The 24,304-nt window shown below is 44.4% G+C and overlaps 1 protein-coding gene across 1 annotated transcript in view; it reads left to right on the top strand.

Moving 5' to 3' along the window:
- Positions 1–24,304, top strand: part of CFAP44 (cilia and flagella associated protein 44) — a 92,635-nt gene that overhangs the window by 5,128 nt on the left and 63,203 nt on the right. Inside the window, exons 3-17 of the mRNA XM_040339128.1 lie at positions 1,092–2,303; positions 4,074–4,217; positions 6,646–6,823; positions 11,321–11,483; positions 11,858–11,960; positions 13,390–13,606; positions 13,717–13,831; positions 14,159–14,323; positions 14,422–14,577; positions 14,710–14,757; positions 16,585–16,684; positions 17,429–17,523; positions 17,637–17,846; positions 22,293–22,403; positions 23,726–23,878. Coding sequence (XP_040195062.1) covers positions 1,092–2,303; positions 4,074–4,217; positions 6,646–6,823; positions 11,321–11,483; positions 11,858–11,960; positions 13,390–13,606; positions 13,717–13,831; positions 14,159–14,323; positions 14,422–14,577; positions 14,710–14,757; positions 16,585–16,684; positions 17,429–17,523; positions 17,637–17,846; positions 22,293–22,403; positions 23,726–23,878 — 3,170 coding nt within the window. The remainder of the gene's footprint in view (positions 1–1,091; positions 2,304–4,073; positions 4,218–6,645; positions 6,824–11,320; positions 11,484–11,857; positions 11,961–13,389; positions 13,607–13,716; positions 13,832–14,158; positions 14,324–14,421; positions 14,578–14,709; positions 14,758–16,584; positions 16,685–17,428; positions 17,524–17,636; positions 17,847–22,292; positions 22,404–23,725; positions 23,879–24,304) is intronic.

Raw genomic sequence — 24,304 nt, forward strand, 5'->3', positions numbered from 1 at the left:
TTTTTTATACATACAAAAATCAAAAAGAAAATAAAGAATATTACATAAAAGCAATAATCTCCATACAGATGTTCAGCACTTAACGTTCTACACGTTTCGTCATTTGGCTACGTCAGGAACGAATGTGAACATTCTTTTCTATTAAATAGATATAAACAGGCATTAAAAACATTTTTTTTTTTTTTGCAATACAGCGTATATCCAGTCTAGTAGTAATACTTGATTGTGCAAAAATTGGAAAAACAAGGTTAATCATACGTTAAACGAGAATTAAAGCAATAACTGAAGTTATTTATTATTACTTATACTGTATTAGGTAGATTCAGTAAGAGTTAGGCCGGCTTTTCAGTAGATAAGCCGACCTAACTCAGAATCTAAGCCGACTTATGTTTAAGTGTATGCTCAAACAGAGATACGCTTAAACATATCTAAGATAGGACGGCTTGCGCCGTCCTATCTTAGATTGCAATATTTCGGATGGCCGCTAGGTGGCGCTTCCACTGCAGTTGGCGTAGAATATGTAAATGAGTAGATACGCCGATTCACGAACGTACGCCTGGCCGACGCAGTACTTTTACGCCGTTTACGTTAGAGTTAGGCCGCCTAAAGTTAGAGCTTAGCCCTACATGGAATAGTAATGTTAAGTATGGCCGCCGTTCCCGCGTCGAAATTCGATTTTTTTACGTCGTTTGCGTAAGTCGTCCGTGAATCGGGATTTACGTAGTTTACGTCCACGTCGAAATCAATAGGCCGTGCGGCGTACTTAGCCGCAATGCACACTGGGAAATGTAGGCGCCCGGCGCATGTGCAGTTCGCACAAAAAGTGAAAAAAACGTAAGGTCAAGCTCCATTAACATAAAACACGCCCCCCTCAAACACATTTGAATTAGGCGCCCTTACGCCTGCAGATTTAGGCTACGCCGCCGTAACTTAGCTGGTAAGTACATTGTGAATCATGTACTTGCCTAGCTAACTTACGGCGGCGTAGCTTAAATTCCTTAAGCTACGCCGCCGCAAAGTTAAGCAAATGTACCTGAATCTAGCTATATATGTTTGTTCAGTAACCACATTATCTACTTTTATTACTGTAGATGTTGAGTCTGACCAACTCCAAAGGGAAAAAGCTGATGTTGAAATTTTGGAAAGCAGCAAAGAAGATTTACAAGATGAACACAACCCTAATTATTCTACTACTGAGGTTACAGACGGGGGAGACAAAGAAGGTCGGGGGGCAGAAGAGGCAGTCGCCAAGGGGTCTGCAGGTGAAGATGAAGGATCAGGTACCATGCATGAGCCCAAGTTGGCTGACAAAACTGAGGTAGGGGTGGAGCAGACGTCCGATAACCTTAATGTTGGTAATAAACAAGACACTGGATTAGGGATTGAGGAGGAGCTGCCAGGGGAGGAAGGAGGAACCGAGCAGTCTGCTGTGGAAGGAACTATTGGAGAAGACCAGGAGATCCAGCATAAGGAAGCAGACACTGGCTCTGGTATTGAAACCGTGGAGGAGCCACTGGGTGATGAAGGGGGATCTGAGGAACCTACTATGGGAGGAACCATTGGAGAAGATCAGGAGATCCAGCATACTGAAGCAGACACTGGCTCCGGGACTAAAACTATGGAGGAGCCACCAGAGGAGGGAGGAGGAACCGAGCAGCATGTTGTGGAAGGAACTATTGGAGAAGATCAGGAGATCCAGCAAATTCAAGCAGACACTGGCTCAGGGATCCAAACTGTGATGGGCGATGAAGGAGGAACAGAGCAACCTGCAATGGGGGCAACTATTGGAGAAGATCAGGAGATCCAGGGTAATGAAGCAGACGCTGGGTCAGGGACTGAAACTATGGAGGAGCCTCCAGAAGAGGGAGGAGGAACCGAGCAACCTGTTGTGGAAGGAACTGTTGGAGAAGATCAAGAGATCCAGCGTAAGGAAGCAGACACTGGCTCAGGGATTAAAACTGTGGAGGAGACACTGGGTGATAAAGGGGGAACCGATCAACTTACCATGGGAGGAACTATTGGAGAAGATCAGGAGATCCAGGGTAATGAAGCAGACACTGGCTCCGGGACTGAAACTATGGAGGAGCCACCAGAGGTCGGAGGAGGAACCGAGCAACCTGCAGTGGAAGGAACTATTGGAGAAGATCAGGAGATCCAGCAAACTGAAGCAGACACTGGCTCAGGGACTGAAACTATGCAGGAGCCACCAGAGGAGGGAGGAGGAACTGAGCAACCTGCTGTAGAAGGAACTATTGGAGAACCTCAGGAGACCCAGCCGGACCAAAACCTGAAAAGCTCAGCAGGTGGGTCTTTATTTTACTTTTATTTTGTTGTGTGTGAAGCATTCAGTGGCTTGTAGTACTTTTCAATTTATATGATGCCAAAAGACCCCACAGTACTACTTGACAGAGGCATCTGCAGCCTAAAGGTGCCTGTAGGTACATGATCAATCCAACAAAGAGCTTTCTTTAAACATGCCGGTTCACACTGAGGTTTGATCTGCCTTTGTAAAAAATCCATCCTGGCTGGTTAATAAGAGGACCTTCTCCAGATCCTGCCATTTATGGTCAGATTGGGGAACGTTTGTGCATTTGTGGGCCTCTCAATGACCCCGGCCAAAACTCCCTGGATGAGTCTGCTCTATTCAAAGTTGCCAACCAATATGGATTTTCCATTCAATCACTATTTTCCCCATGGCAGATGAAACCTCGATGTGAACTGGCATGCTTTAAGTGGTTGTAAACCCTTACATATACCCAGTGAAGGGACTATTCTCAGGTGATACACAGAGATGAAATCAATCCTCCTACATATGTTGTAGCTGTTTATCTGCAGTCTTCTCTTCTCTACAGCTGTTCAAAGTGCTGAATTTATAAAGCTTATTTGATAGTTCAGAAAAAAAGGGGGAGGGGGGAGCTGAGGTTACACTCTGCCGAGCTTATTGGAGAGAAGGGACACCCCCTCCCTTTAACCGCTTGCCGACCGCTGCACGACGATGTATGTTGGCAGAATGGCACGGCTGTGCAAATGGGCGCAACCGTATGTCCCTCCGTCATCGATGGCTAGCGGGCTCGATGTCCGCCGGTGGGCCGCGATCGGGAAACGTAGAGGCAGAACGGGGCATTTCCCTGTTTTGCCTGGTAACATGACTGGGATCTCCTGAACCCACCCCCCCTACAGTTAGAACACACTGAGGGAACACACTTAACCCCTTGATCGCCCCCTGCCAGTGACATTTACACACTAATCAGTGGCTATTTATAGCACTGATCGCTGTATAAATGACAATGGTCCCAAAATAGCATCAAAAGTGTCCGATGTGTCTGCCGCAAAGTCGCAGTCACGATAAAAATCGCAGATCGCCGCCATTACTAATACAATTAATAATAAAAATGCCATAAATCTATCCCCTATTTTGTAGACGTTATAACTTTTGCGCAAACCAATCAATAAATGCTTATTGCGATTTTTTTTCCCCAAAACATATGTAGAAGAATACGTATCGGCCTAAACTGAGGAAATTTTATTTTTTAATATATATTTTTGGGTTGATATTTATTATAGCAAAAAGTAAAAAATATTGAATTTTTTTTTGGTACAGAGACTTTTATGACTGGCTCAATTTTCTTTGTACAGCACTACAGTATATGTCAGAGCTATATAAATGAATAATAATAATAGTATGTGACTGTAGTGGGGACATTAGAGTGTAAGCTCCTCTGGCGCAGAGACTGATGTGACCGGCTGCATGTTCTCTGTACAGCACTGCGGTATATGTCAGAGCTATAGCAATGTATAATAAAGTGTGTGCGACTATGGTGGGACATTAGAGTGTAAGCTCCTCTGGTGCAGAGACTGTGTGAATGTCTCAGTGTTCTCTGGGCAGTGCTAAAGAATTTGGAAGAACTAAAATAAGATATATTGTTCAATGTTCCTTTCAAAACATTAGAACATCAGTTTTTAGAAAAAGTATAACATTTCTATGTATTATTATTATTAATCACTACTATAGATCAAGTACTTGAAAATAGTAAAGAAATATAATTCAGACATGCCTTTTGCTATCCTACCAGCAGATGGCAGTGTGGTTGAAGGTATGGTTGTGGATACAGAGAAGGAGGGAGTCACTTCAGGGGAAATTGCAGCAGCTGAAGCTAGAAGTGATGAAGATCAGACAGCAGAAACGGCACCGCAGAATCCCGATGAGGAAGCAGAAGGTAAACTTACATATTGATAATTTATTCTTGACTTGGAAGGGTCTGCACTACAAACCTGCAGACCCCGGCTCACCTCCTGGGAGTCTACTCTATCATTATGTCTGGTCTGATGGGAACGGGATTCCCTTACTTTGTAGGTCTCCAATGTGCAGCATTCTCAAAAATAAAACCCATTTTTATAATTCCCACCTGTTGTATTTCTTGTGCGTGAGGGCCTAGTCACCACCAGCCTCAGAGTCCCCCCCGTCTCAGATGGTCCTCATTTGTATATTAATCCGACCCTTTGGAATAAATTGCAAATGCACAGAAACCAATAAGCCCTTCCTACCCGCAGCCTGTAGATAAACATTCCCCAGCGTGATTGCCAATGCTGAGGGAACCTTCACATTTTGAGTGCCAGAGTGCTACCTGTTAGACCCTTTTGTCTCTGACCAGAGTGATTCCCGACCGTGTGGTCATGGGCATCCGCTGAAATTTTTTCAGAGGGGGGCGCTTCGGCAGCAGCGATACACAGTCGCATTTTACCCTTTCTTCGACCGCTACCGGGGGTAAAAAGCGCCCCCCCCCCCCCCACGTTAAAATGTAAAAACACCCCACTGTGCCCCCTGCATCTTTCAACATCTCTTCGTCACTACTGTGTACCCCTCTCCACAACTGCACCTCTGGACCCTTTTACATTACACAGCACCCCACAGCTCTGGCCCCTTTACATTACACAGCACCCTGCATCACTGGACCCCTTTACATTACACAGCACCCTGCATCACTGGACCCCTTCACATTACACAGCACCCTGCATCACTGGACCCCTTTACATTACACAGCACCCTGCATCACTGGACCCCTTCACATTACACAGCACCCTGCATCACTGGCCCCCTTTACATTACACAGCACCCTGCATCACTGGACCCCTTCACATTACACAGCACCCTGCATCACTGGCCCCCTTTACATTACACAGCACCCTGCATCACTGGACTCCTTCACATTACACAGCACCCTGCATCACTGGACCCCTTCACATTACACAGCACCCTGCATCACTGGACCCCTTCACATTACACAGCACCTCTTTCCCTTGACTGAAACACTACACTATATTGACAGTATATTTATTTCAGGTCTAAAAAAGGAACCTTTCGGAATGAGGGACAAATGGATTTGATTCCAGAAGAGGGACAGGCACTCTTAATTAGAGGGGAATGCTGCAGTCACCACTTAAATCATCCCCAGGGCCAGTTCGGCCCTGCTCCTGGCTCTCCCTGGCAATTTCAGGGGGGGCAAACGACCCCCCTTGCCCTATGGAGCGGACGCCCATGCGTGTGGTCCCTATGTCACCTATGAAAAAGTGATCACATGCAGGCTGATGGCTTTGTTTGCAAAATAAGCCTTCAGACTGCAGGTGCCACTGAAGCCTGAAATGGCAGTGTGCCTCTGTTTAGAACTGTAATGGTTAGAAACAATTACAGTATTAAAAAAAAAAAAAGATATATATATATATTTCTCTTCCGTCCATGGACAGACACAGCAGCCTTTGACCTTAGGGTTATATCCGCTTCCTTCAGGATATAACCCTATGGTCAAAGGCTGCTGTGTCCGTCCATGAACTCAGAGAAATGGATTTTACGGTGAGTACAAAAATCCTATTATATATATATATATATATATATATATATAGATAGATAGATAGATAGATAGATAGATATCTATAGATATATAAATATAAATATATATATATATATATATATATATAGATATATACATATATCTATATATATATATACACACATATAAATCTTTATAAATTTATATGTGTGTATATATATATATATACACACATATAAATCTATCTATATACATATATATACATACATATAAATATTTAAATATTTATATATCTATATATCTATATATATATATATATATGTATATATATATATATATATATATATATATAGTTAGAAACAATTACAGTATTAAAACAAATTATATATATATATATATATATATATATAGATATATAGATCTATATATGATTTTTTTAATACTGTAATTGTTTCTAACTATATATATATATATATATATATATATATATATATATATATATATATATAATATCATTTTTTTAATACTGTAATTGTTTACCCTGGAAAAGCTCATGTCTTTAAAAATGCTCATCAATATGCAATAAAAGCATTTGTGTAATAATGCAAACAGTAGCAAGTATCATAAATACATAGCTGTAAAGGGTTAGAGGTCAAAGGGCCCCTCAACCTCACCATAACCCTTCTGGGTATTTGTTCTTTTTAGAAAAATAATTTAAAATTCAAGTTTGGAGGAGGGGTGTGAATACTTTGGTTAGTTAGCACAGTAATCAAGGTGGTATATTCTTAGGTCTGCTATAAGATTGTGTTTGTGGTCCTAGGCCAAGTACCTGAGTCATTAGCCAATGAACAACCGAAGCAAGAAGAAGGTGAAAATGAGGAGGAGGAAGAAACAGAGGAGAAGATCCCAGAGGACTTCTACTATGACTATGAGAGTATCTGCTCGCAGCCGTACATCACCCCGGACTCAGGAATCCCAAGTGGAGTCCTCCAACTTCTGTATCCTTCTATTATGAGAATGAAGAGTCTTTTCTATTCCACAGGGGTCTATTTATAAAGACTGAACAGGGGGGCATAATCCAGGAGCATCACCTCCCATGAGAGCATGTAGGATCTGTTATACAGAAAAACATGGACCAGGTGGGTCATCTCTTGTAGGATCTGTTCTGCAAAGGAACATAGCCCAGGTGGATAATCGCTATAATCTTATGGTAGAGAACAGGGATAGTTCCCTAGAAAATAATGCTAATGTACAGAGAGAGGCACAAAGTCCAGGCGGGTCAACTCCTGTGTTCTTCCTGTAGGGAACAGGTAGGCTTAGTTGTACCAGGAGGCATAACCCAGTTGGGTTATTTCCGGTAGTGTTACTATAGGGAACATGTAGGATCAGTTGTACCGGAAGGCATAACCCAGCTGGGTTCTTTCCTGTAGTGTTACTATAGGCAATAGGTAGGGTCTGTTGTACGGGAAGGCATAACCCAGCTGGGTTATTTCCGGTAGTGTTACTATAGGGAACAGGTAGAGTCTGTTGTACAGGGAACATAACCCAGGTGGGCCACTTTCTATAGTCTCCCTGTAGAGAAGAGGAATAGTTCCCTAAAAAATAATGCTTATGTACAGAAGACCATCGTCTTCTCCATAGTCAACTCATTTATTCCTCCTGTAGAGAATAGGTAGGATCTGTTGTATGGGGAGGCATAACCCATCTGGGTTCTTTCCTGTAGTGTTACTATAGGGAACAGGTAGAGTCTGTTGTACAGGGAACATAACCCAGGTGGGCCACTTTCTGTAGTCTCCCTGTAGAGAAGAAGAATGGTTCCCTAAAAAATAATGCTGATGTACAGAAGACCGTAGTCCTCTCCATAGTCAACGCCTTTATTCCTCCTGTAGAGAACAGGTAGGATCTGTTGTACGGGGAGGCATAACCCAGCTGGGTTCTTTCCTGTAGTGTTACTATAGGGAATAGGTAGGGTCTGTTGTACGGGGAGACATAACCCAGCTGGGTTCTTTCCTGTAGTGTTACTATAGGGAATAGGTAGGGTCTGTTGTACGGGAGGCATAACCCAGGTGGGCCACTTTCTATAGTCTCTCTGTAGAGAAGAGGAATAGTTCCATAAAGAATAGTGCTGATGTACAGAAGACCATAGTCCTCTCCATAGTCAACTCCTTTATTCCTCCTGTAGAGAACAGGTAGGATCTGTTGTATGGGGAGGCATAACCCAGCTGGGCTCTTTCCTGTAGTGTTACTATAGGGAATAGGTAGGGTCTGTTGTACGGGGAACATAACCCAGGTGGGCCACTTTCTGTAGTCTCCCTGTAGAGAAGAGTTCCCTAAAGAATAGTGCTGATGTACAGAGAACCATAGTCCTCTCCATAGTCAACTCCTATTTCCTACTGTAGAGAACAGGTAGGATCTGCTGTATGGGGAGGCATAACCCAGCTGGGCTCTTTCCTGTAGTGTTACTATAGGGAATAGGTAGGGTCTGTTGTACGGGGAACATAACCAAGGTGGGCCACTTTCTATAGTCTCTCTGTAGAGAAGAGGAATAGTTCCCTAAAGAATAGTGCTGATGTACAGAAGACCATAGTCCTCTCCATAGTCAACTCCTTTATTCCTCCTGTAGAGAACACGTAGGATCTGTTGTATGGGGAGGCATAACCCAGCTGGGCTCTTTCCTGTAGTGTTACTATAGGGAATAGGTAGGGTCTGTTGTACGGGGAACATAACCCAGGTGGGCCACTTTCTGTAGTCTCCCTGTAGAGAAGTGTTCCCTAAAGAATAGTGCTGATGTACAGAGAACCATAGTCCTCTCCATAGTCAACTCCTAATTCCTACTGTAGAGAACAGGTAGGATCTGCTGTACTTCCTGTAGAAAACAAGCAGAATCTGTTGTACAGGGAAACATAGCTCAGGTGGATCACCTTCTGTATTTTCTTTTAGAGAATAGTGCTGCTGTACAGGGGACATATCGTAGCCCACAAGGGTCACTTCCTGTATTCTTCTTGTGGAGAACATGTAGGATCTATTATACAGGGGACCATAGCCCAGGTGAGTCATCTCCTGAGAATAGTGCTGCTGTATAGAGGAACATATCCCTGGGTGGGCCAGCTTCTTTGTTCTTCCTGTAGAGAACAGGTAGGATCTGTTGTACAGGGGATGTTGTCCAGGTGGATCAGTTCCTGTAGTATTCCTGTAGAAAACATGTGGGGTATGTTGTACAGGGGATGTAGTCCGGGTAGATCAGTCCCTATAGTCTTCTTGTAGAGAACATGTAGGATCTGTTGTATGAGGGATGTAGTCCAGGTGGATCAGTTGCTATAATCTTCATGTAGAGAAAAGGTAGGGTCTATCGTACAGGGAATGTAGTCCAGGTGGATCAGTTCCTGTAGTCTTCCTGCAGAGAACATGTAGGGTCTGTTGTTCAAGGGATGTAGTCCAGGTGGTTCAGTTCTTGTGGTTTTGCTGTAAGGAACAGGTAAGTTCCGTTGTACAGGGGATGTAGTTTAGGTGGATCAGTTCCTGTAGTCTACCTGTAGAGAACAGGTAGGGTCTGTTGTACAGGGTGATGTAGTTCAGGTGGATCAGTTCCTGTAGTTCTTCTGAAGAGAACATGTAAGGTATGTTTTATAGGGGGATGTAGTCCAGGTGAATCAGCCCCTGTTGTCTTCCTGTAGAGAACAGGTAGGGGTCTGTTGTACTGGGGATGTAGACCAGGGGGACCAGTTCCTGTAGTCTTTCTGTAGAGAACAGGTAGGGGTCAGTTTTGCAGGGGATGTAGTCCAAGTGGATCAGTTCCTGTAATCTTCCTGTAGGGAACATGTAAGGTCTGTTGTATAGGGGAATGTAGTCCAAGTGAATCAGTCACTGTAGTCTTCCTGTAGAGAACAGATAGTGTCTGATTTGTATAGGGAATATAGTTCAGGTGGACCAGTTCCTGTAGTTTTCCTGTAGAGAACATGTAGGGTCTGTTGTACAGGGGATGTAGCCCAGGTGTATCAGTTGCTGTAGAGAACATTTAGGGTCTGTTGTACAGGGGATGTAGTCCAGGTGTATCAGTTCCTGTAGAGAACATGTAGCGTATGTTGTACAGGGCATGTAGTCCAGGTGGATCAGTTGCTGTAGTTTTCCTGTAGAGAAAATGTAGGGTATGTTATACAGGGGATGTAGTCCAGTTGGATCAGTTCCTGTAGTCTTCCTGTAGAGAATATGTAGGGTCTGTTGTGTAAGGGAGTGTAGTCAAGGTGGATCAGTTATTGTAGTCTTCCTGTAGAGAACAGATAGGGGTATGTTGTACAGGGGATGTAGTCCAAGTGGATCTGTTCCTGTAGTCTTCTGGTGAAGAACATGTAGGTTCAGTTGTATAAGGGAATGTAGTCCAGCTGTTACAGTTCCTGTTTTCTACCTGTAGAGAACAGGTAGGGTCTATTTTGTACTGGGGAATGTAGTCCAGGTGGATCAGTTCCTGTAGAGAACAGGTTGGGTCTATTTTCTATTGGGGGGATGTAGTCCAGGTGGATCAGTTCCTGTAGAGAACAGGTTGGGTCTATTTAGTATTGGGTAATGTAGTCCAGGTGGATCAGTTCCTGTAGAGAACAGGTTGGGTCTATTTAGTATTGGGGGATGTAGTCCAGGTGGATCAGTTCCTGTAGAGAACAGGTTGGGTCTATTTAGTATTGGGGGATGTAGTCCAGGTGGATCAGTTCCTGTAGAGAACAGGTTGGGTCTATTTAGTATTGGGGGATGTAGTCCAGGTGGATCAGTTCCTGTAGAGAACAGGTTGGGTCTATTTAGTATTGGGGGATGTAGTCCAGGTGGATCAGTTCCTGTAGAGAACAGGTTGGGTCTATTTAGTATTGGGGGATGTAGTCCAGGTGGATCAGTTCCTGTAGAGAACAGGTTGGGTCTATTTTCTATTGGGGGATGTAGTCCAGGTGGATCAGTTCCTGTAGAGAAGAGGTTGGGTCTATTTAGTATTGGGGGATGTAGTCCAGGTGGATCAGTTCCTGTAGAGAACAGGTTGGGTCTATTTAGTATTGGGGGATGTAGTCCAGGTGGATCAGTTCCTGTAGAGAACAGGTTGGGTCTATTTAGTATTGGGGGATGTAGTCCAGGTGGATCAGTTCCTGTAGAGAACAGGTTGGGTCTATTTTCTATTGGGGGATGTAGTCCAGGTGGATCAGTTCCTGTAGAGAAGAGGTTGGGTCTATTTTCTATTGGGGGATGTAGTCCAGGTGGATCAGTTCCTGTAGAGAACAGGTTGGGTCTATTTTCTATTAGGGGATGTAGTCCAGGTGGATCAGTTCCTGTAGAGAAGAGGTTGGGTCTATTTTCTATTGGGGGATGTATTCCAGGTGGATCAGTTTCTGTAGAGAACAGGTTGGGTCTATTTAGTATTGGGGGATGTATTCCAGGTGAATCAGTTCCTGTAGAGAACATGTAGGATCTCCTGTAAAGGCAGACGAGATTCTCTGATTTGTTTCCTCAATATATCTCAGACATTCTTTTGGTTATGACTGCAACAAAAGAGCCAACCTCCATTTACTGGATGACCAGACACTGCTGTATGTTGCGGGTACAGTGATTATCATCCTAACCCTGAAGACGCAGGAACAGCGATATCTGAGGAGCAGCAGTGGCGGGGGAATCGGAGCGGTCACAGTACGTTTTCTTGGATCATTTTAATCCAGTAGAGTAACAAAAATATTTCATAGAAGACAGACTTATGATTTAGTTTTTTTTTTTCTTTTTGAGAAACAGTTAAAGGAAATGCTCACAACATTATCATATAGAATATACCAGCATCCCTATTGAGCTGGCAGTGCAAATGCCCATCAACAGCACTGGTGCTGTCCCTTGATAAGAGCTCCCTCTAATGGCTCATCTAGAGAACTCTATATTTAGTACAATAATACAAATATGGAAGAGCAAGCATGTAAAAATGTGAAAATCTTTATCCTCAGATGGGACTTTAATTTAGTAGCAGATTTATATACATATATTACTCTTGGACATCTTGGATTTTTTACTTCCAGGTCCATCCCAGCAGGAAATATTTTGCCGTGGCGGAGAAAGGACACAAACCAAACATCATCCTTTATGAATTTCCATCGCTAAAACCATTTCGGATTCTCAGGGGTGATTAGAACCATACTGTATATATTTTGCTAATTGGGCGATTTACGATTTGGGTGATATCTGCAGATGATCTTGGTGATGTAGATGGGGGTGAAGTTGTGAATGGCCTTGTATGTTGTGGTTAGCATTTTGAATTTTACACGGTGGGTTAGGGGAAGCCAGTGAAGGGATTGGCAGAGAGGAGCAGCAGTCACGGATCGGTTAGTGAGGTGTATTAGTCTAGCAGCACCATTCATAACACATCCTGGTAAAATACAATGACCTGTGGATCACCTCATATTATGATAAATCTAACATATGATAAACATGTCCAAGCTAGATATCCTAGATAACCTGTCACTCAAAGCAAGGAGAGAGGAACGGACTTTGTATTTATTTTTATTTTTATTTTTTTAAAGTGTATTTTGTGCGTGTACTCGAGAGAGGAGCCGGACTGCAGGAGTTAGGAGTAGGCAGGCCTCCCCCAGAGGCAATCTGCCACCTTTCTCCATGCCCCGGGTGGCAATAGTGGGTGTGTGAGGGGGTCCTCCCACACAGCCCGCCCTACCTGCTCCGCTTTGAAGCCCAACGGGGCAGAGGGACTCCCTATAAGGGAATGAGAGGATTAGCCCGCTCAACCAGCCCCGTTAGTCCTTCGCCTCTCTTTTTAGAGACCGCGTGGTCAAAGTGCGTGCATGTTAACCCAATTTCAAGTGCGTGTAAGTGTGGTGTTTTTTTTTTTTTCGTGGGAGGGGGGTGGGCAAACTAAGCGCAGGCTTACCTCGCATAGCACACCCACCGGGAGCCGGGCTGAGACCACCAAACTCAATTCACATGTAGCTGAGACCGGGATCCGAACCCCTAGCTGCAGAGGTGAATGGCTTGTCAGCGCAGTGCCAATCGCGTTGAGCCACCGCAGCTCCCCTCTGACTTTGTCAGGGTTTTATCTGGAAGTCTGTTAATTTTCACTGAACAATAAAAGAGGCTTGCTCAGAGCTGGATTAAGTCTGTGTGGCAAGACTGGGCACAGATGATAGGAAATCGTATACTCTACATTGTGACATAAAAAAAATCCACTTTACATCCACTTTAAGGGTAGGCCATTAATGAGAGAATTGCAGTAGTCAAGGCGGGAAATAGTCAAGGAGTGAATAAGTTGCTTTGTGGTGTCAATAGTCAGGAAGGGTCGAATTCTGGAGATGTTGCGGAGGTTAGGGTGGCAGGATTTAGCCAGTGATTGGATATGTGGGCTGAAGGAGAGGTCAGAGTCAAGGATTACACCCAGGACCCTGATATGTGTGGAGGGACCAATGGTTGTGGATACCTCACACAGGAGGTATAAAAAAAAAATCACAATTACTGTGATCAACTACTCCAGATTTATTGCATCCTCCTTGTAGAGTTTATATCCCAGATGCATAGAAATGAATGGCTATCTTTCCTTCATCAGGGGGAACAGAAGAAGCCTACACCTTTGTAGACTTTAATATGTCTGGGACCCTCCTGGCCAGCGTGGGGAGCAGCCCAGATTACATGTTGACTATTTGGGACTGGAAACAGGAGAAGATCATGCTGAGATTGAAGGCTTTTTCCCAGGATGTCTTCCAGGTCACCTTCTCCCCAGAGAATGAGGAGCAGTTGACCACTTGTGGGACAGGACACATCAGGTGAGATCTTCCTGTTTTTACCAAGGCTGGATAAAGGGTTTCCCCCACCTAGAAATTTATTATAAAATAATTGAAATTTACTATCAAGTGTCTACCTTCTTCCTGCCTAGATTTTGGAAAATGGCACACACGTTTACTGGCTTAAAGCTTCAGGGAGAACTTGGGAGATTTGGAAAGACTGCACTTACTGATATAGAGGGATATGTGGAACTACCAGATGGAAAGGTAAAACTCTAAGTACTTTTGTGTAGGTAATGAAATAGGATTATTTCATACTAAGACTAATTTACCCCATTATAGGCAAAGCCATGTCAATTTGTCTTGATAATTTAGATAAGCCAGGAACAGTCTCATATGTCAGTAAGTACTTAGATGTGATGGATTTTTATCCAAAGACAAAAGTTTATGAATTTAATACTTAGGAAATGGATTACAGGTTAAAGGAGAACGAATTTAAACCTAAGAAAATCAAAACAAATTGCAATGAGTTCAATGGTTTTTAGGGTACTGCAATGGGTACGGTCTCAACCCCACTCGCCTCTAATCTTTCAGGTGATATCAGGCTCTGAATGGGGAAACATGCTGCTTTGGGAAGGAGGTCTCATCAAAGTGGAGATCTGCAGAAGAGGACGTAGGCAATGCCATAATGGTCCTATTAACCAGTTTGTTCTGGATGAAGGCGAGCTTATCACTATTGGAGCGGATGGATATGTTAGGGTGAGTACAAAATGTGTTTTTAGAACTTCACTAGGCCTTTTTTTTATAAAGCAGTGTGATTGTGACTTCCTCTCCATCATCCATTTTCCTCTGTAAAGGTCTGGGACTTTGAGGCTGTGGACACCGCTGACACCATCGATGACACTGGGCTACTGGAAATGGAACCAATGAATGAACTGTTGGTTGGGAAGAATGTAAACCTTCGCTTTATGGTGAAGACAAAAGAAAACGACTCACCTTTGTGGTTTGCTCAGGTACACCAGACTTATCAAGGTTCTACAAAACTGGAGTTGTTCTTTAAACTCATCATTTATGTGGAGATAACTAGAGTTATATCTAGAAAATATGATCCTTCTTTAATTCACTTTATTTTTTTTATTTTTTAGGATGGCTGCGGTGGAATCTGGAAACTGGACCTGTCCTTTTCAAATATAGTAATATTATTTTTTCTTATTGCTTATCTGTCCCTGTAATTTACTTATGCAGACAGTTCTTACATACAGCAGAAGTTTCTTTTGGGCGACAAATGCGCATAGGGAAGCCTATTGAAGTGAATAGGCTGCCCTATGCCTGAGATGTGGAAATACACGTAGATTGCGCTTTAAGATTTGCAAGCGGGAACGTGATGTCTGAACAGGGCCACAGTGGTTTTCCTTTCTATAAACAATTTTTTGATGACTTGCATTGTGCCTCCGAACCTGCTAGAAAGTCTGACCTCTTTGGAGTAATCAATTCCCCAACATAGCCACCTCCCTTCCTGCATATCATAGCCCTCTTCTCCTCTTCTGGGAATGTCTAATTACTCTCTTTGCTGGCCCAGCTCCTCCTCCCGTCAACTCTCTACATAACATTTTATGTAGCTCTGGGGAAGAAGTGAAAGGAATAGTATAGAGCAGGGGCCTTCAAACTTTCTAAACAAAGGGCCAGTTTACAGTTCTTCAGACTTTAGGGGAGGGCAGACTATGGCCATTGGGAGTAGAAAATGACAAGTGGGAGTAAATAATACCATATCTTTGGTGACAGTGGGAGGATAAGTGCCCCATCGTTGGTGTCAATGGAAAGAATTGATGGTGTTAGTTGGAGGAATAGTGCCCCATTGGTGTCAGCAACAAGAATTATGCCCCATTGGAGTTGGATGAAATGGTGCCCCAAAGGCCGCATTAAGGCAAGCAAAGGGCCGCATTTGGCCCCAAGGCCACAGTTTGGAGACCCCTGGTATAGACGGTTGACAAGCAGGCGATCGCGATCTCCTGGTTGCTGCTTCCCCTCTCTCCCTGTGGAGCGTGACCTTGGGGACCACAGGGGTCGTGACCTGGATCCAGCTGCGGCGAAGGCGAAGGCCATCCTCACTACCAGAGGCTCTGGTGAACACAAAGCTGGGTCTTAGACTCCGCGCCCTGGGGAATCTTGGGCTCACGCTTCCTCTCTGATCGCAGCAGTCGGCCATAGGGTTCACTACCCTGTGGTGCATCCCTGACCCCAACGGGGTGCACTTGTCACCTGGCCACAGGTGACCTGACAAAAAGTTAATTGAGGCAGCTCCCGCTCTGGCCCTCCATCCAGTACTGTGCTGCCTCCCACTCTCCGCTCTGCAGTGAAGAGGAGGGGGTGATGTGAAGGGGGAAGAGGACACTACTGTGGGGGAGGAGGGAAAGAATTGTAAAGGGGGGGGCACAGGACACTGCTACGGGGGAGAGGGCAGAGGACACTACAGTGTTGTAGAGGGGTTGATGTGAAGGAGGAAGATGACACTACTGTGGGGGAGAGGTGATGTGAAGGGGGGTCACGGCACACTACTGTGAGGGGGGCAAAGGACACTACTATGTGTGTGTGGGGGGGGGGGGAGAGAACAGTGCGTTGGGGGGGATATGTGAAGGGGGCAGATAGCACTACTATGGGAGGGGGAAGAGGACCCCGTTATGGGGGGCAGGAGACACAACAGGGGCTGGGGGGTGATGTGAAGGAGGCAGAGGCACCCCCTTTCCTAATATTTGATTCCCTCCATGTTGTCAGGTAGATCTCGACCCCTGAAAGGTTGCCTACCCCTAGTATACAGTGTCACTAGAGTGACAGCTGTTAGTTTTCTGGGACTGCTGAAATCACATCCAAGATGGCGGATGGCAGCTACCCACTTCCTAAAGGGAGGGTACAGATCGAATAGTCATGACCAGGGAAATGACCTTCTGTTTATACCTGTAGCAATGATAATGTGTTGCATGGCTCTGCATTTACATTGGTTCTTCTTCATATTCTTCCTCCAGACCCAGGACCCCGAACAGCTCTTCTCCTTCCATGCCGGGGAGATTAATGCCTTAGATGCCTCTCCCTCCACGTACCTCATGGCAACAACATCATCAGACCGTGCGTTCAGTCCACACCTATTATAAATATTATCCAAACAACTGCTTTGCATGTTCACCTTTGATTTCGGAAGCCCGACACATCCTTCTGAGCACTGCATCTTCAATAGAGGAGTTGCTATAGCAGCTATGTCTGCCCCTCCTCTCTTTCTGCCCATTCACAGAAGCCTTTGTATTATATGAACACATACACAAAATACAAAGGCCTCTCTGAATGGGCAGCAGATGGGAGGGACAGGCATAGTCTCTCTCTCTCCCCCTCCCTCTCTTTGCCCCTTCCCCCCCCCACCCTCTCTCTCTCCCTCCTTCTCTCTCCCTCTTTCCCTTCTCTCTATTCCTCCCTCATTCTCTCCCGCTCCCCCTCTCCTTCTCTCTTCCTCACCCCTTCCACCTCCCCCTGTACTTCTATCCATCCAATCCTGAGATTTATACAGCTCTGCCAAACAGCACAGCCTTGTCTGGCAGGGCAGAAGACCTGTTTTTTCTCTATTACAGTTTAGCAACACCCACAGGTCTTGTCCCTCCCCCAGCCTGTGATTGGACAGTTAAAGGAGAAGCAGCAGACTGTTGGGTTTATCTCTCTGTCTTTTTCTGTCAGCATGCTTCTTGTGCTCCTGTTTTTCCCTCTCTGTGTGAGCTCTGCTGTACCAGTTTAATTTTTAGGTACTTACACTGGATTTATTTGTGTCTTTTACATCCACCTTGAGTTTTACTTTGTGTTTTCTTGAATTTTTTTCCTGTTTAGGATCGGTGAGGATTTATGACTTTGCCGGGAAGCTTCCATTAGTGGAGATGAAGTTTAAACAAGGAGGAACATCGCTGATCTGGGCTCCCCGCATGGTGAGTAGCTAGGCCCCGCCTCTCACACAGTCATGTGACCTGATTGGGGAAACTGACCAATATCCTGTGACTATGGGCCTTGCTTACTCTGTCCCACGTCTTGTCTTCTACAGGTCAACCCTAAAGGAGGATTATTTGTGGCGGGATTCCAGGATGGAGTCATCCGTATCTTGGAGGTTTATAACTCCTCCGAGATGAAACTTCTGGCCGGGCGCAGCGGCACTCAGGATGCTGCAATCAGTCTGAAGCATGCGTTCAAACCTCATGAGGCCCCCGTCACATGTCTGGCCTACGAACGCAACGGAGAGATCCTCGCCACCGGGGTGACGTTTTTTATTGTGTTGTTTTATAAGCTCAACTTCAGCCAAAATTATTTAATTTTTTTAACCTTTTAGCTGCCACTGGAAGTGACTGGCAGAGATTCTTCAGCCATCATCAGTACTTGCAGGAATTCTGCGAGCACCATTGGAAATGCTTACAGAGATTCTTAAAGTACCATTAGGAGTACTGGCAGAAATACTGCCAACACCATTAGAAGTACCGGCAGAGATTCTGCGAGAAACATTGAAGGTACTGGCAGGGATTCTGTGAGCACCACTGGAAATACAGAGATTCTGGGAGTACCATTGAGAAATGCTGGCAGAGATTCTGCAAGCACCATTAAAAGTATTGAAAGAAATACTGCCAACACCATTAGAAGTACCGGCAGAGATTCTGCGAGAAACATTGAAGGTACTGGCAGGGATTCTGTGAGCACCACTGGAAATACAGAGATTCTGGGAGTACCATTGAGAAATGCTGGCAGAGATTCTGCAAGCACCATTAAAAGTATTGAAAGAAATACTGCGAGCATCAGTAGAAGTACTGGCAGGGATTTCGTGAGCACTATTGGAAGTACCGTATTTATCGCGGTATAACGCGCTCCCGCGTATACCGAGCACCCCTAAAGTGACCCCCAATCCTGTGGAAAAAAAGTTATTTTTGTACTTACAGTTTTGGTGTCTTGCGCGGCGTCCATCGGCGGCCTCGTCGGGTCCGGCGTCCTTCTGCGGCTTCGGGTGTCCTTCGGGTGTCCTTTTCGGCGGGGCCAGCGTCCTTCTGCGGCTTCGGTTGTCCTTCTGCGGCGGGTCCGGTGTCCTCTTCGGCGGGTCCGGTGTCCTCTTCGGCGGGTCCGGCGTCCTCGCGGCATCCTCGCGTCCTCCCCGCGCCGAGTTTTGAATACTGCGCCAGCATATACTGAGCGCAGTACACTCGGGCAGGCTCGGCAACTGTCGCGCTCACGTCCTGTACGTCCAGGACGTGACCGCGGAAGAAGCCGAGACTGGCCGACTATACCCGAGTGTACTGCGCTCGGTATATGTCGGCGCAGTATTCAAAACTTGGCGCGGGAAAGCGGGTATCGGCGTATATCGCGCACCCACGATTTTGCCCTGATTTTCAGGGCAAAAAAGTGCGCGATATACGCCGATAAATACGACTGGCAGAGATTCTGTGCAGAGGCGGCTCTCTAATTGGGCAAATTAGGCGGTCGCCTAAGGCCTCACACTCACAAGGGCCTCGCAGTCACCTAATTTACCTAATTAGAGAGCCGTTTCTTCTAGCAGCAGATATTCCCCCGCAATCAGCACAGTCCTGAGTCAGCTCACTCAGCCAGGGAGAGCCAGTTCTAAAAGATCTCCCCCTCCTCCTGCTGCCTACAGAGCCAGACAGGAGAGAAGAGAGAGCTTCTGATCCTCCTCCTCCCGCCCTCTTCTCCTGTGTCTGCCCAACACTCCCCGACAGTGTTCTCTATTCGGCCTAAGAGAAGGGGATGTGTGGGAGGGAAGATTCAAGCTCAAGCCCAGCAAATGGAAGGGAAAGATGGAGCCTCATCCATCCATCCAGTCCCTCCTGCCGCTCATTGAGTACACTGTACACACGTGGGGGTGCCCTTGCATCCCTTCTTCCTCCATCCGTCTCCATTTCTTTCTTTCTTTCTTCCTCCACCCCCTCTCTTTCTTCCCTTCCATCTTTCCTTCCTTCCATCTTTCTTTCTTTCTTTTCTTCTTTCCTTATTCCATCTTTCTTTCCTTGTTTTTCTTTCTTTCTTTCTTTCTTTCTTTCTTTCTTTCTTTCTTTCTTTCTTTCTTTCTTTCCATCTTTGATTCTTTCCTTCTTTTGTTTCCCTTTTTTCTTTCTCCCTCCACCCCACTCTCTTTCTTTCTTTCTTTCTTTCTTTCTTTCTTTCCTTCTTCCTCCACCCCTCTCTTTCTTTCTTTCTTTCCTTTTCCTCCACCCCCTCTCTTTCTTTCTTTCTTTCTTTCTTTCTTTCTTTCTTTCTTTCTTTCTTTCCTTTTCCTCCACCCCCTCTCTTTCTTTCTTTCTTTCTTTTTTTCTTTATTTCCTTCTTCCTCCACCCCTCTCTTTCTTTCTTTCTCTTTCTTTCTTTCTTTCTTTCTTTCTTTCTTTCTTTCTTTCTTTCTATGTTTCTTTCCATCTTTGATTCTTTCCTTCTTTTGTTTCCCTTTTTTCTTTCTCCCTCCACCCCACTCTCTTTCTTTCGTTTTTTCTTTCTTTCTTTCTTTCTTTCTTTCTTTCTTTCTTTCTTTCTTTCTTTCTTTCCTTCTTCCTCCACCCCTCTCTTTCTTTCTTTTTCTTTTTTTCTTTTTCTTTCTTTCTTTCTTTCCTTTTCCTCCACCCCCTCTCTTTCTTTCTTTCTTTCTTTCTTTATTTCCTTCTTCCTCCACCCCCTCTCTTTCTTTCTTTCTCTTTCTTTCTTTCTTTCTTTCTTTCTTTCTTTCTTTCTTTTTCTTTCTATGTTTCTTTCCATCTTTGATTCTTTCCTTCTTTTGTTTCCCTTTTTTCTTTCTCCCTCCACCCCACTCTCTTTCTTTCGTTTTTTCTTTCTTTCTTTCTTTCTTTCTTTCTTTCTTTCTTTCTTTCTTTCTTTCTTTCTTTCTTTCCTTCTTCCTCCACCCCTCTCTTTCTTTCTTTCTTTCTTTTTCTTTTTTTCTTTTTCTTTCTTTCTTTCCTTCTTCCTCCACCCTCTCTTTCTTTCTTTCTTTTTTTCTTTATTTCCTTCTTCCTCCACCCCCTCTCTTTCTTTCTTTCTTTCTTTCTTTTTCTTTCTTTCTTTTTCTTTCTTTCTTTCCTTCTTCCTCCACCCCTCTCTTTCTTTCTTTCTTTCTTTCTTTCTTTCTTTCTTTCTTTCTTTCTTTTTTTATTTCATTCTTCCTCCACCCCCTCTCTTTCTTTCTTTCTTTCTTTCTTTCTTTCCTTTTCCTCCACCCCCTCTCTTTCTTTCTTTCTTTCTTTCTTTCTTTCTTTTTTTCTTTATTTCCTTCTTCCTCCACCCCCTCTCTTTCTTTCTTTCTCTTTCTTTCTTTCTTTCTTTCTTTCTTTCTTTCTTTCTTTCTTTCTATGTTTCTTTCTTTCCTTTTCCTCCACCCCCTCTCTTTCTTTCTTTCTTTCTTTCTATGTTTCTTTCTTTCCTTTTCCTCCACCCCCTCTCTTTCTTTCTTTCTTTCTTTCTTTCTTTCCTTCTTTCCTTTTTCTCCACCCCCGCTCTTTCTTTCTTTTTTCTCTTTCTTTCTTTCTTTCCTTCTTCCTCCACCCCCTCTCTTTCTTTCTTTCTTTGTTTCTTTCTTTCCATCTTTCTTTGTTTCTTTATTTCCTTCTGTCCTTCTTCCTCCACCCCCTCTCTTTCTTTGTTTCTTTCTTTCCATATTTCTTTGTTTCTTTATTTCCTTCTTTCCTTCTTCCTCCACTCCCTCTCTTTCTTTCTTTTGACCTCCATCCCCCTCTCTTTCTTTCTATCTTTATTTCTTCCTCCATCCGCTCTCTTTCTTTCTTCCTCTGTCCCCCTTTATTTTCCCCATTATGAGAGTGAGTGGGACCTCATGTCTAAGTTTTGCCTAAGGCCTCACAAAGCCTAGAGCCGCCTCTGATTCTGTGAGCACCATTGGAAGTACTGGCAGGGATTCTGTGAGCACCATTGGAAGTACTGGCAGAGATTCTGTGAGCACCATTGGAAGTACTGGCAGGGATTCTGTGAGCACCATTGGAAGTACTGGCAGGGATTCTGTAATTCCTGGCAAACGTCCTTGGGGTACTGTAACACCTAATGCCCCGTACACACCATCACTTTATGTGATGAAAAAAAAACTACATTTTCTGTGAAGTAAAAAATGACGTTTTTGAAACTTCAATTTTCAAAGACGAAGTTGCCTACACACCATCGTTTTTCTCACAATGTTCTAGCAAAGCAAGGTTACGTTCCACCACGTTTTCCATTGAAGCTCACTTCATAAGCAGCTTCTAGGCATGCGCGGGTGAAAAAACGTCGTTTTAAACGACGTTTTTTGCTACACACAGTCAATTTCTGTGAAGTACAAGTTGACGTTTTGAAAAACGACACATAAAATTAAAGCATGCTTCAATTTTTTTGGGTCGTTTTTTAGAAGACATAAAACGACGTTTTCCCCCATACACGGTCAATTAAAGTGACGTTTTTAAAAACGTCATTTTTTTTCATCACATAAAGTGATGGTGTGTACGGGGCATAACAAGGTTCCTCCAAACTGTACAAAGCTAAAAAAAAAATCGTTTTGGTTAGATTTTTATATAAATAGTAATTGACCTTTTTGAAACTTTAATTTTTTTTTTTAAATATTACGTTAAAAATTAAATTGCTCAAGTCCCAAAAAACTTTTTTTATGTAACAAAACATTTTATTATAATTTTCTCCTCCTGGTCTATAACTTGCATCTGCAACCATTCTTACCCCATAGAGCACGGACAGAACCGTCTTCTTCTTTGCTGTTGGTGACACCTATGAGCCCATTGGATTCATCCGAGTTCCAGGACCGGTTAAGGAATTGCACTGGTCTCCTCCGTCACATGTAAGTTGCTGGGAATGGAAGAGGTGCTGCTTGCAGCTTTTATCAATATATACATCTGTGTGACATTTCCATTGTCATGTCAAATATGAGAAACCATGGCCTGGATTCTCAGAGGACTTACGACGGCGTTGCGCCATGTACGCCGTCGTAAGTCCGAATCCGACCCGTCGTATCTATGCGCCTGATTCTTAGAATCAGTTACGCATTGATATCCATTGGATCTTAATTTTTTTTTTTTTTTACTGCTAGGTGGCGCTTCCGTCGAATTCCGCGTTGAGTAGGCAAATTAGCTAGATACGCGAATTCCCAAACGTACGCGCGGCCGACGCAGTAAAGTTACAACGTTTACGCTAGGCTTTTCCCGGCGTAAAGTTGCCCCTGCTATATGAGGCGCAGCCAATGTTAAGTATGGCCGTCATTCCCGTGTCGAAATTTGAAAAAGTTACGTCGTTTGCGTAAGTCGTCCGTGAATGGGGCTGGACGTCATTTACCTTCACGTCGAAACCAATGACGTCCTTGCGGCGTACTTTGGAGCACTGCACACTGGGAAATTCCACGGACGGCGCATGCGCCGTTCCGCAAAAACGTCAATCACGTCGGGTCACAGTAGTTTTACATAAAACACACCCCCCTGATACAAATTTGAATTAGGCGGGCTTACGCCGGCCGATTTACGCTACGCTGCCGCAAATTACGGAGCAAGTGCTTTGAGAAAACAGCACTTTCCCGTCTAAGTTGCGGCGGCGTAACGTAAATCGGATACGTTACGCCGCCGCAGAGATACGCCGCTGGACGGGAATCTGGGCCTATGTCTCTGCAGTAAGGTTTTCTTCTTGCTGTGGGTAAAGTTTGGATCAGAGCCACGTTTTATCATGATGACACTCATGAGAAAGTGCCTGGGACAATAAGAACTGAGGGGGGCGCAATGAGCCTTAACATGTTCCTATTGTGATAATTTATTTTTAGTTTTGGTGTCCCACTTCTGTCAACCTCTGGACATTTCTGGCCTAATTCAACAAATTATTAATTGTAGGGGGAAAGGAAACAGGTGAAGTTCAAGGGAGTCACAAGAATCTCTACAGTTCTAGGAGCACAACACCATCTCCACATGCTGTTGTTTGGGGATCTGTGTAGTTAAAATAATCACATCACACCAGAGGTAGAGCTTGTATAAAGGGGGTCTGTGGACCCTGGGCAGCATGTTGTATACATTTAGGCCCTGGGTGTATAAATATCTTATTCTAGTGGATGTGAGTGAGGTTAAGCTAACGTGTGAATGGACTGTGGAACTCACTAAAAGCCATTTTGTTTGGTCCCCGCAGGAGGAAAACACATTACTGGTTCTATGTGAGAATGGATTCGCTGTAGAGATTCCGGCCCCGGCGGCTGAAAAAAACAACCTAGTTTCTACCTATGAGATCTCTAATCTGCCTCTGCGATACTTCCGATTCAGTAGCATCAAGTCAAAGATTGAGGTATGAGCTGCTTTGGACTAAAGTTTTAAGAAAGACACCTGACCGTCACACCTACGATATGGCCAACAGTATGTGAACACCTGACCATCACACCTAAGACATGGCCAACAGTATGTGAACACCTGACCATCACACCTACTATATGGCCAACAGTATGTGAACACCTGACCGTCACACCTACGATATGGCCAACAGTATGTGAACACCTGACCATCACACCTACGATATGGTCAACAGTATGTGAACACCTGACCATCACACCTACGATATGGCCAACAGTATGTGAACACCTGACCATCACACCTACGATATGGCCAACAGTATATGAACACCTGACCATTACACCTAAGACATGGCCAACAGTATGTGAACACCTGACCATCACACCTACAATATGGCCAACAGTATGTGAACACCTGACCATTA

Source organism: Rana temporaria, chromosome 2 (assembly GCF_905171775.1).
Source record: "Rana temporaria chromosome 2, aRanTem1.1, whole genome shotgun sequence".
NCBI classification, from domain to species: domain Eukaryota; kingdom Metazoa; phylum Chordata; class Amphibia; order Anura; family Ranidae; genus Rana; species Rana temporaria.